Source organism: Mus pahari, chromosome 12, assembly GCF_900095145.1.
Source record: "Mus pahari chromosome 12, PAHARI_EIJ_v1.1, whole genome shotgun sequence".
In the NCBI taxonomy this organism is placed as follows: Eukaryota; Metazoa; Chordata; class Mammalia; order Rodentia; family Muridae; genus Mus; species Mus pahari.
The window spans coordinates 1,256,317-1,267,510 of record NC_034601.1 but is presented as its reverse complement, the minus strand read 5'-3'; the positions used below and the strand labels follow the sequence as shown (position 1 = coordinate 1,267,510).

General features: G+C 54.1%; 3 protein-coding genes across 6 annotated transcripts in view; 2 read left to right on the top strand and 1 right to left on the bottom strand.

Annotated features, from left to right (window-relative positions):
• Window positions 1-1,866: 1,866 nt before the first annotated feature.
• Rogdi (rogdi atypical leucine zipper) lies at window positions 1,867-6,532 on the top strand. The gene is made up of 11 exons (XM_021208879.2): window positions 1,867-1,951; window positions 2,040-2,111; window positions 2,905-2,987; window positions 3,119-3,173; window positions 3,696-3,776; window positions 4,474-4,569; window positions 4,863-4,961; window positions 5,293-5,406; window positions 5,485-5,534; window positions 5,642-5,768; window positions 6,022-6,532. The coding sequence occupies exons 1-11, from the start codon at window positions 1,907-1,909 to the stop codon at window positions 6,061-6,063; spliced, it is 864 nt and encodes a 287-aa protein (XP_021064538.1). The 5' UTR covers window positions 1,867-1,906; the 3' UTR covers window positions 6,064-6,532.
• A 307-nt stretch (window positions 6,533-6,839) lies between these two features.
• Window positions 6,840-7,857, bottom strand: Smim22 (small integral membrane protein 22). 3 transcript variants are annotated; one of them, XM_021208884.1, is made up of 4 exons: window positions 7,826-7,857; window positions 7,295-7,427; window positions 7,115-7,212; window positions 6,840-6,943 (listed from the first exon to the last, which is right to left on the bottom strand). In XM_021208884.1, the coding sequence occupies exons 2-4, from the start codon at window positions 7,416-7,418 to the stop codon at window positions 6,902-6,904; spliced, it is 264 nt and encodes an 87-aa protein (XP_021064543.1). In that variant the 5' UTR covers window positions 7,419-7,427; window positions 7,826-7,857; the 3' UTR covers window positions 6,840-6,901. The 3 variants fall into 3 exon arrangements, with proteins under 3 accessions (XP_021064543.1, XP_029400168.1, XP_029400167.1); XM_029544308.1 differs by having other exon boundaries at window positions 7,130-7,212; window positions 7,826-7,850; XM_029544307.1 differs by lacking the exon at window positions 7,826-7,857 and adding an exon at window positions 7,773-7,816.
• A 1,339-nt stretch (window positions 7,858-9,196) lies between these two features.
• Septin12 (septin 12) overlaps window positions 9,197-11,194 on the top strand; it is a 10,471-nt gene continuing 8,473 nt past the window's right edge. Inside the window, exons 1-2 of one of the 2 annotated variants that reach the window (XM_021208880.1) lie at window positions 9,197-9,300; window positions 10,432-10,619. In XM_021208880.1, coding sequence (XP_021064539.1) covers window positions 10,460-10,619 — 160 coding nt within the window. In that variant the 5' untranslated portion in view covers window positions 9,197-9,300; window positions 10,432-10,459. The remainder of the gene's footprint in view (window positions 9,301-10,431; window positions 10,620-11,194) is intronic. The other variant, XM_021208882.1, reaches the window with a different exon arrangement.

The following is an 11,194-nucleotide window of genomic DNA, read 5'->3' as shown; positions in this document are numbered from 1 at the left end:
TGGTGGCTGTGAAGAAGCTCTTGAGCTGAGCATTGTTTGACCCTGGAGCAGGAGGCTGTGTATTCTCTCTCTCTTCTTCTGTGTTCTCTGTCTCTCACACACACACACACACACACACACACACACACACACACACACACACACACACACACACACACCCAGGATAGAAGCCACCCAGAAACTGCTGCCTGGCTGTTCTTGCAAGCTTGTCTTATTTCAGCCCCCTTCTGGTCAAGAGACTAGAGGGACTAGAATTGACAGGGAGCACAGGAAGCCTTCTCCCAACTCCCCCAGGACAGAGACTGGCCCCCACTGGGCCCCTGAAAGGAGAGGCCCCTCAGCCATCATGAACCAACAGATTACCTGAGGAGGCTCTGTGGATCTCCAGCTGAGGAGGATTTTCCTATAGACACTACCATTACACAGCAGCTCCCAGAATGTCTCTGTGAACTGAAGAGAGACCAGCGTAGCCACATAGACACCTCTTCAGGGGGAGCAGTCTACAGTCTTCTGTACCCCGAGCCTGTTCCTCCCAGGAGGTTTTATTTGGATTTGCATTCCAGCCCATGGGAAGGGGCCTTAAGGGCCTTGGGAGCAGTGGAGTGTGTGGGTGGTTCCTTCCTGTTTCCGTTATGCCAGTCTCTTGAGCTTGGCTACCTGTTCAGCCTGCTCTACACAGGTCCCCTGCATGCCCCTCTTCCCCTTTTCCTTCCATGGAGATATTTCTGTCCCATCCTCTTTTGACCCAGACCCAGCCAGATCAACACCAATAATAAGCATTTCATAGATGAGCATTTCATAGGCTGGGCTTTTGATGAGGAACCTCACTTCTGCCAGTGGTTCCAAGTTCTGGGTTTTTTGGGACTTGAAGCATTTCTCCTTGAAAAGGGGACCAGAGAGGCTTAGAATGTCACATGAGAGGAATCACCTGAGGAAGCCTTCCTCGTGTGCTTGGATTTCCAAAGCCACGAGTTAACTTTTCCACCTGGGATGAGGATCTCAGGACGTGGGTATGGAGCAGGGGATGCTTGTGGAGTTCCGTGCAATTGTCCATTCACAGGGATGCTGAACAGTTTCTGTCTGGACACAGCCTGTCTTGGTCCTGGGGGTTGGGGGTGGGGAAGATGCTGTAAGAAAACCGGTTAGTCAATGTTGTCTTAATATTGTTGACAATTCTGTAAAGTTCCTTTTTATGACTTATTTCTGTTTAAGCTATTTCACCTTTCATTTTGAAATCCTTTCCTTTTATGGAGAAAATGTGACATTGTGAAAATGCTTGTAAGAAAGCCCCTACTCCCACTTTTCCTTTAAATGACAAATCTAGGTGATTAAGGTTGTGAATTTTTATTTTCACTTTGTTTTTAATGAACATTTGTCTTTCAGAATAGGATTGTGTGATAATGTTTAAATGGCAAAAACAAAACATGATTTTGTGCAATTAACAAAGCTACTGCAAGAAAAAAATAAAACATTTCTTGGTACCATAGCTGTGTCACTTGTACCCAAATGCTTTAGGGACCTAGGTAGGAGCCAACTCAACCTGATTCTTTACCGGTGCAACCCTGCTGGGCGGGCTCCTTCTGGCCGGACAATACTGGAATAACTTGGTGATGGACGGCCCCGCCGACCAATCAGTGAACAATAGAACTAGATTCGTGGCCAAAGCCCGGTCCCTGCTAAAGAACAGGGATTGAGGCGGGCGGATAGAAGGTGAGGCGTGGCCTTTCTGTCTAGCCACTCACCAGCCAGGACTGGAAGCTACAGCCAGTCGCTTGAGGTGTAGCCGGTTTGGGGGCGGAGCTTGTGCTCTATTTGCCAATCGGTCACGGGAGGAGGCGAAAAAGGGGCGGGCGTTGCGCGCCAAGCTGCTGACTACAGACCTCAGAGACCGTGCGCAGCCAGGACGATGGCGACCGCGATGGCTGCGAGCGCCGCGGAGCGGGCAGTACTGGTGGGACGCGCTCGGCGGGCAGGGGGCGGCGGGCGGCCAGCCGACCGGCGGCAGGGATGGTATGGGTTTGACGCCGCGCTGTCCGCAGGAGGAGGAGTTTCGCTGGTTACTGCACGCTGAGGTGCACGCTGTGCTGGGACAGCTGCAGGACATCCTCAAGGTAACGCACCCGCCGGTCCCGCCGGGCCTGCCATCCTCCCTATCCACAGGGTCCCGCCAATCGCACACAGCGGATGCTGAGCGTGGCCCATGCAGATACCCACTTCTGAGAGTACAGTTCAGATGCAGGCGTGGTGGCATGTAATTACACAAGCAGTGTGTGTGCGCAGCCAAGGTCTTAGACCCTAGAGTTGGCACCAGGTCTTAAGTGTGAACTCTATTTGAAACTGACATTTATCTGTGAGCAAGCAGGGTGGTGGTGAAAGCTTGTGATTTCAGCAGTCGGAAGAGTGAGGCTAGAGGTTCATGGGTTAGAAGCCAGCCTTAGGCTCCATTATGAAACACTGTCTCAAACAAAACAGTCTCAAAACACAACTGATAATCCGAGCTCTGAAGTGATCTCTGAGCCTGTTCCCTAACCCTAACCAGGCTCACACATCTGTTGTGAAGATTAATAAACTATCTCACCCAATGCCTAGGTCAGTGACCTCGGAAAGCATGTTACTGTGACTACTGATTGCCTGATTCTGTGACTCTGCTCCCAACACATACCACAGCACTCCAGCTAGCTAGGGACTGTGCCTCTCTGTTCTGTGTTCCCACCTGGCTGCTCATGATATGCTCAGAACTGGAATGAACGGGTCTGAGCTCATAGCATCTTGGAGGTTTAGTAGGGCAGAGGCAGAGGGGCCAGGTCAGGCCTGCCCTCCTGTCCCTTCCCTGGCTAATCTGGCCTTGGAATGGAAAACTGACCAGACCAAGGTGAGGTGTTGGCACTGCGCTGTCTTCCACAGGAGGCCTCTCTCCGCTTCACTCTCCCAGGCCCCAGCACCGAGGGCCCCGCCAAGCAGGAGAACTTCGTCCTGGGCAGCTGTGGGTGAGCTGGGTTGGGCAGGAGCCTTTGGAAGGGGCATACACCTGGGGGGAGGAAATGCCCAGGGTACGGTGGGGCAGCCTGCCAGGGGAGGGAGCAGTGGCAGGCGCTCCTCTGACTCCTGCATGTTCCAGCACAGACCAGGTGAAGGGGGTGCTGACTCTGCAAGGGGACGCCCTCAGCCAGGCGGTGAGTCCCCCAACAGTCCAACTGGTGACAAGGATGGTGATGGCTTAGCTCTGCCACCAGCTAGCTGTGTGACCCTGGCTCTGACCCTTGTCTCTGACCCATTTCCTTGTATGTCTATAACATCACAAGCAACCCTCCCTCACACTACCTCATGAAATAGGCTTTAGATCCTGGGAGAGACAAGAAGCTGGTGGCATTACACTTAGTTCAGCCTGGCATCTGGACCCTGTGAAATACAAACTTTGGAAGCCTTAGGCAAGCTGGCCCCGCATGAAAGTTGAATGGGCCACCACCCTCTGAGCTAAGGCCTCAAGGCCCTGGGGGACAGCCCCTCTCCACGGTTCAGTCTACACCACTCCCTCCTCTCTGCTCTTCCCCTTCCTCAGCATCTTTCCCCCTCATCACTTTGTGGTTCCTCCTGGGTCTGAGTTCCTGTTTCTTGACATTCCTGTTTATCTCCCGCCTGGCTGGCTGAGGTGCCTGGGGCCTCAGCCACCCATCCACTGCATTGCTGGCTCACAGGATGTGAACTTGAAGATGCCTCGGAACAACCAGTTGTTGCACTTGGCCTTCCGAGAAGACAAGCAGTGGAAGCTGCAGCAGGTGAGGTCCACCGCCCAGCCTGGGCTCAGGCCTGGATGAGGTCCGCAGCCCAACCTGGACTCAGGCCCAAGGCAGGCCCACGCTAAGGCCTCCCTGGACAAGTCTAGCAGTGGGGGCTTGGCGACCACAGCAAACATAGAAGAATTGGGGGGGGGGGGTTGCCTTGGGACCCGAGTCTGCTCCACATTAGGGATGTGAAACCAGGCCTACTTGTGTGACTTTGGGCATGTGAGGACAGCTGAAGGTCGCTTTGAATGTCCCATGTACTATGAATGACCCACAAGCTTCCTGCCTACCCACAGGTCGTGTGACACACATGGGCACACACACACACACACACCCTGATCGGAAGCAGGTTCACAGGTACCCCCCTCCCTGCTTCTCCCTGGGCATGCTCGTTTCCGCCCTTGAGCTTTGTACACTTACTACCTTATGGGTGTAGCAGGGCTTGTCTTTTGAGTAATGACTTACACGGGGCCAAGAGCCTTGGCCACCATGACTGTCCAGAACCTGGCCACCCAGGTTCGAATACTCCAGCTCTGGAGGTGGTCAGGACCACCGATGATGGCACCACCTCCTCCTGGGAGGTTGGCCTCTCAAGGGGGCCCCATGCTCTGGGATCAGCTGAAGCCCCAAAAATGCGGCTTCCCTGAACCTGACAGACTTTGTTTCTGTGGGTGGTGGGGGCTGCTTCCAGATCCAGGATGCCAGGAACCATGTGAGCCAAGCTATTTATCTCCTAGCAAACCGGGGTGAGAGCTACCAGTTCAAGACGGGAGCGGAGGTCCTCAAGGTAGTCTGCCCGCGTTGGCGCCTTGCCCTGACCAGTGTGAGCTCTGTGTCCTCAGGCTTCTTTGGAAGCCTGCTCCTTCCCAGTCATGACTCACAGGTCTGGCCACATGTATTAGCTTATGACCCGAATGACAGCATCTGCTGAGCTTGTAGATTAGGCCCGGGGACCATGGTCACCCAGCAACAACAGAATCTACAGATGTTGCTTGCTGATGCTAGGGGCTGGGACACGGAGGGGGGGGGGGAGCCCAACTGCTGCTACCGAAGCAGCAGTGGCCACCTGTCCCTTCCCAGCTCATGGATGCTGTTATGCTGCAACTGACTAGAGCCAGAAACCGGCTCACTACCCCAGCCACCCTGACCCTGCCAGAGATTGCTGCCAGCGGCCTCACGGTCAGTACCTCAGACGGTCCCAACCCCAAGAAAGAAGTCTCTACTGAGAGGTCCAGCCAGGGGCATTTCTGTGTCTGGGCAGTTTTCTGTAGCTTTCTGGGTTGGGTTCTTGGTCTGCATCCTGTCCCCCCCCCCATATGTTAATGAAGTTTACAGCCAGTGGCTTCCAACCTAGCAGCCAGCACATAGAGATTATGGGGAGCCTCTGGTGCCCCAGCCTGTGGAGAAGCATCTGGGGATAGGACTGGGCTACTCCCCTCCCCCGTATGCCATACCCTGTAGCAGTGCAGCCTAAAGTTGGAGAGCCCCTCATCCCTCCTGCCTCCTCCAGCGGATGTTTGCACCTACCCTACCCTCTGACCTGCTGGTCAATGTCTACATCAACCTCAACAAGCTGTGCCTCACTGTGTACCAGCTGCACGCCCTGCAGCCCACCTCCACCAAGGTAAGGTTCTCCCCACCTCTGACGCCCCCCCACCAGCACCTCTACCTAGACCTCACGGACTCTGCTGCTTCTGTCTAGAACTTCCGCCCCGCCGGAGGCGCAGTGCTCCACAGCCCTGGGGCCATGTTGTAAGTGTACAGAAAGGGCTCCTAGAGCCCCTTCCCTTCTACTCCCTCTGCTCGTGGGGTCTGGGTCCAAGCCTACCCTCAGGGATCCACTTCTTATCTTTCCCCAGTGAATGGGGCTCCCAGCGCCTCGAGGTGAGCCACGTGCACAAGGTAGAATGTGTGATCCCCTGGCTCAACGACGCTCTGGTGTACTTCACCGTGTCCCTGCAGCTTTGCCAGCAACTCAAGGACAAGGTGTGTCCAGGGCATGTGGGGTAGGGGAGCAGGGACATTCAGGGGACTCCTCACACTTCCTAAGTGCCCCCGAGTTGTAAAGCCCATGATACCACACACACCAATCATCCAGCAACGGTTCTCAGACACAGTCCCCTCCTGTAACTTTAGCATCTCACTTGGGTTCTAGTGGGTATAGCATCCCCCTTGCCACACCCCTGAAGCCAGTGGACACCCTTCTGACCTGTTGTTGCCCATGCCCCACCCTCTGCAGATCGCTGTGTTTTCCAGCTACTGGAGCTCCCGGCCCTTCTGAGCAAGCACCTGAGTCTTCCCCAGGATGGTAGCCCTGACCTGTAGTTCCTCACCGCAACACGTACCCCTGCAGTGCCTGTCACTTTTCTCCCTCCCCATTTCCTGTGGTACTGATGGAAGTGAACCTGAGAGGCACCTGGAGAAGTGGGGTGCTGGCTTGGTTTTGATTATGGGAGGGGGTGACTCAGTCAAGAAGATGAGCTGAGGTGTGGCCATGCTCCTAACCCTGCCTTCCTGGATACGCCAGGAACCTTTGGACGAAGGGTGGGACCAAGCCCAGGCCTCTCCCGTCTCCCACCCTCTCAGCTCCCATTAGAGAGTCCCTAAGGGATGGGGTTAGCTCTCACCTATGAGGTGGAGGAGGGAAGAGGGACCTGGGCCAGGGGAAGAGCCTGTAAATCAGGTGCAATACTGGGACCATTTGTTCTGTGACCCCAACCCACCTCTAAGAAATAAAAATCAAGTTTTGACTGGGGCCTGTTGTCTGTCCGTCTGCTTACTCAGTAGAGACTAGTTGAAAGTCCCTGGTGATCCATAGCCTCCTGTGTTCCCAAGGCCTGATTTTCTTCACTCTGATACCCTGTCAAGACCTTTGAGGTGGAGTTCATAATCCTCCTGCCTCAGCCTCTTGAATGCTGGCATCACAGCCTGTGCCCAGGCTGCAGAGCGGGCCCCAAGGGGTAGTGGAAGTTGGGAGTGTACAAGGGAATCACGAGTGCACTGTGGTGAGCCACCACACCGCCCCTGGCAGGATTAGGACACAGTCCAGACTCAGGCTTTGGCAAACATTGGCTCTGTTAATGTCATCCAGCAGGACCCATGCCAAGGGCAAGCTAGCATTAAGGTTCCAGGGCCAAGTTATCCACGCCCTTGGGCTTTTCCTGCAAGACAAACAGAAGGGCCCTGTAGGTAACACTCCAAAGCGCTGCCTGAACCCCCTCCGGACAGCTCTGCCCTGCTGGCCCGGTGCAGGTGTGAGGGAGGCTTCTATGGGAGCCCTCCTCTCTGTACTGCACCCACCCCTTCCTGGGTTCATCTTCCCAGGCTCTCACCTTCCAGGGGCTCACCTTCCGGGGCCTGGGGGAGGCGCTGCAGCAGCAGCAACAGCAGCAATGGACAACAACCAGCAACAGCAACAACACCACAGTCCCTGGAGACCAGACAGAGAGGCATCCAGATGTGGCCCCAACCCCAACCCCAGGGCAGGGCCTTGGATCAGGAACCGCACTCACCCACAAATGTGAGAAAGACCACAAAGGCAGCGATGTCCCATTCTGACTGGAACAGCTGCCGGCTCCTCAGCCTCCCCAGTACTTCTTCTGCAGTGGCCTCTAGCTCCTCAGCAGAGAGCCCCATCTCAGCTACCTGCCCCAGACCCCCCAAAGGGCACCTCAGTCCAGGCCCCTCTCAGGCTGTACACAGTCTGACCCTACTCTGAGATGACCCTTGACACCCCTGTTTTCCTCAGCCTTCTGCACTGTAAGCCCTCCAGCCTCTTTCTCTGTCCCCCATTCCTCTGCTCCAGACCCAGCAACCTCTCCCTTCCCTATTCCTTTCTCCATTATCTCCTCCCCCTGATCTGCTTGTCTCTCCTCCTTCCCCTAGACCTTTGGCCCCCACACTGACCTTGACCTGGGCAGCCCCAACCCACCCACCCAACCATCCCCTTACCCCCTCTCTCCCCAGCAAAGCTGCTTCCAGTGCCCCCACCTGCCTCTAGTGGCACCCCTTCCCCCCAGGCCAGGTAGGTCCTGGGAACTCACACTGCTTCCTGCTTCCGGATCCAGGATCGGCACCACCTGAAATCTTAGCAACCAGCCCCGCCTTCCTCTCCAGGGCCTGCTGCCAGGCAAACGCCAGGGCTCAGCTGGCCTGACCATAGGGGCCTAGAGAGGAAAGCCATAGGGCTCTGCACCCCAGAATTTTTTCACCTATTTTTAGTATCCCAGATGTCTTAGTTATCTATTACTGTGTCCAAACACCATGACCAAGATAAATTGGTTTTTTTTTTAAAGCATTTAATGGGGACTCACATTCCAGAGGGTTAGAGTACGTAAGAGCCTGGGGTCCTTGGCCTTGGAACCTTGGAACCTAGACCTTCCCCAGTGAAAGCAGATCTCATTGTTCCTGTATTCTTGGCAGCTGAAAGTCTAGATGCTGTGCTCGGCCTGGACACACGTGGCCGTATGTCAGTTTATTTGTGTGGCTCTTAGTGGTTTGGGCGGGGTTGGGGTGGGGTGGGGTGGGGTGAGTATCCAATGTTAGGTCCTCATGTGACACAGCACACACCTTCCCTGGCTTATTCACAGAGTGATTACAAAGGGATAACCTCCCTATTCCCATTGTTTTCTTCCACGTGTGCAAGCTGGGGGCTGGACACATGGCCAAGTTGGTGCACCGTGTGTGCGTGATGCCCTAGAAGGCCAGAGAGGTTGTCAGGTAACCCAGGACTGCAGCTTTACTAAGTGGTGAGCCATTATGTATGGGTGCCAGGGACTTTAACTTGGATCCTCTGCAAGAGCAGTCAGCCTAACTCAGCCATCTCTGCAGCCTCACCTCATAACTTTTTTTGAAACAGGATCTAGCTGGATAGCTGAAGATGGTTTCAAGTTCACAGTCCTCCTGCCTCAGCCTCTCAAATGCTGGAATTTCAGGGGTGTCCCACCATGCCTTCTTTTCATCAGAAGTATGCTGGTATAGGACATTTTCCTGTGAGCAGGAAACAGAGGAAACAGCCACCCCGATTCTCCAGCTCTGCCATTTCCTCCCAGGGTGACCTTGAACTTCTCTTAACCGGAGATGTAAACAGAACTTCATAGGGCACAGATTACTTAGCATCCCAGGGCTCCCTGGTGGGTAGTTCTAGTTAACCCATATGAGTGCCAGCTTCTAGACAGTGGCCAGAAGGCTAAGGCTCAGGACTGGGAAGTGGAAACTGGTTCTTAGCAACCTGGAGTCTTGGTGAGGGAGCTGACTGGGTGCCCGAGATCCCTGTCTATCTGGGAATCTGGTGTGATTAGATCAGGGACATTCCTTGCCAGGTGTTGGGGTCAAGGGCTTAGGGAGCAGGAACAGGTAAGACCCTGCCTGGCCTTAGCCCCGCCTGCCTGAGGGGGGAGGGGGAGGTCACAGGAAGGAGGGAAGAGGCTGGGATTCTGTGGCTAACTGCCAGCCCTCCCCTCCCCCTCAGCTCAGCCGGCCAGCTACTCCCAACTCCCCCAAGGGACTCATCCACCAGGTGCTACATGAGCCAACTTCTCTTCCTCTGTATCCTCCACTGCTTGCCCACAGGTCCCTGCCCTTCTGCCCTTCTCCCTCCCAGGCTGTCATCTCTGCCCATGTAACCTGTCTCTGTCTGACGTGTGTGTGTGTGTGTGTGTGTGTGTGTGTGTGTGTGTGTGTGCGCGCGCGCGCGCGCGCGTGTTTCCTTCATTTGAGATCTGTCTATGTCTCTTCATCTCTTTCAACCCTCTCCTTTGTCCCCTGAGGAAAGGGATCTAGTTTTGAGCCCCTCCCCCAAGTTCCCTGTTGGGATATGAATAGCATTTCCCCTTTAACTGTGACTCTTTAAGGACTCTAGTCTATACATAAATACTAGGGTCTGAGTGGGAAGGTCATTGACATCTTATTGTAAGGATGAGACAAGGGTAAATTTCTGAGACCCACATATCTCAGGATGGGGACTCAACCCCCAGCCCTCCGCCTTACCAGGGGATATAGAACATAGCCAGGAACAGTCCCCTCATTCAGGGTTTGGAAGTGAGAACTCCCAACCAGGTATGCTGGTAAACATTCAAAATCCCAGCACTTAGGAAACTGAGGCAGGAGGATTGTCGCAAACCCAAGGTTGTCCTGGTCTAAGCTACAAAGGGAGTTCCAGATTGGCCTAAACTACAATATAAAACTACAGTATAAAAGTCTTTGGGACAGGATAGATTGGGGTGTAACTTAATTGATAGAGTCCTTTTCCAGTGTGCATGAAGCCCTGGGTTCATTTCCCCATCATAATACAAAACAGAGCATGACGGTACCCGTCTGTAATCCCTGCACTTTGAAAATGGAGACAGGAGGATTAGTTTAGGGTTAGCTTCAGCTACAGAGTGGATGGGGGTCAGCCTGGGCTACATAAGACCTTTTCTTTTTTTGTTTTGTTTTGAGACAGGTTTTCGCTGTGTAGCCCTGGCTGTCCTGGAACTCACTCTGTAGACCAGGCTGTCCTCGAACTCACAGAGATCCACTTCCTTCTTTCTCTGGCGTTCAGGGATTAAAGGCATGCACCACCACCACCCAAGGCCTTTTCTTAAATGTTTACTCAGAGTAACCCCTCTGAGCCCAGCCATTGCAACACTTCTCTCCAAAATTCCCCCAGCAGCAGGCACCACTGCACCCTCGGCCCCATGGATGAGAGGCGGTCGCCCTCCCCCTGCTCCTCGAGGCCCTCTAGCCCCAGGACCCCACCCAGTGAGATGCTCGGTCCTGTGGGCATTGAGGCCGTGCTAGACCAGATGAGGATCAAGGCTATGAAGACGGGGTTTGAGTTCAATATCATGGTAGTAGGTGAGTCAGAGGCAGAGTCACAGAGGGGAGGATGAGTGAAGGCGTCTCACCTGTCCTGGACTCAGTCTTCCCATCTGCAGGGCACCTGACCCAACAGCTCACAGGAGGGCTGAAATTACATATATGAGATGTTGAGCCCCTAGATACAAAATCAGCCAGAACTGGGTTGCCACGGCCAAGGATAATCACGGTTGAAGAGCCTTCCAGATGCGATGCCCATGCATGACCTTGCCATAGTGCTGATCCTGATTCGATAGGTGGCTCAGAACCCACAGAGCGGCAGGACAGCCTGCTCTCAAAAGTTTTCCTCTTATTCCTCTGTATGTGCATCCACACACACATCTACATGCACACATCCACACACACATCTACACACACACACATCTACACGCACACATCTACAAGCACACATCTACACACACACATCTACACACACACACATCTACACACACACATCTACATGCACACCAAAACAAAACAAGGTGTTTTAAGAGGGGGGGGGGAGCCAGGGCTACACAAAGAAACCCTGTCTCAAAAAACAGAGAGAGAGAGAGAGAGAGAGAGAGAGAGAGAGA

Bases quoted from the DNA above. Each gene is read 5' to 3' on its own strand.
- Rogdi (XM_021208879.2), top strand. From the start codon at position 1,907: ATGGCGACCGCGATGGCTGCGAGCGCCGCGGAGCGGGCAGTACTG. The intron at 3,174-3,695 runs GTGAGTCCCCCA...GCTGGCTCACAG, and splicing joins GGGACGCCCTCAGCCAGGCG to GATGTGAACTTGAAGATGCC. The intron at 5,769-6,021 runs GTGTGTCCAGGG...CACCCTCTGCAG, and splicing joins GCCAGCAACTCAAGGACAAG to ATCGCTGTGTTTTCCAGCTA.
- Smim22 (XM_021208884.1), bottom strand. From the start codon at position 7,418: ATGGGGCTCTCTGCTGAGGAGCTAGAGGCCACTGCAGAAGAAGTACTG. The intron at 7,213-7,294 runs GTGAGTGCGGTT...TCTGGTCTCCAG, and splicing joins GGTCTTTCTCACATTTGTGG to GGACTGTGGTGTTGTTGCTG. The intron at 6,944-7,114 runs GTGAGAGCCTGG...TTTGTCTTGCAG, and splicing joins GGAAGGTGAGCCCCTGGAAG to GAAAAGCCCAAGGGCGTGGA.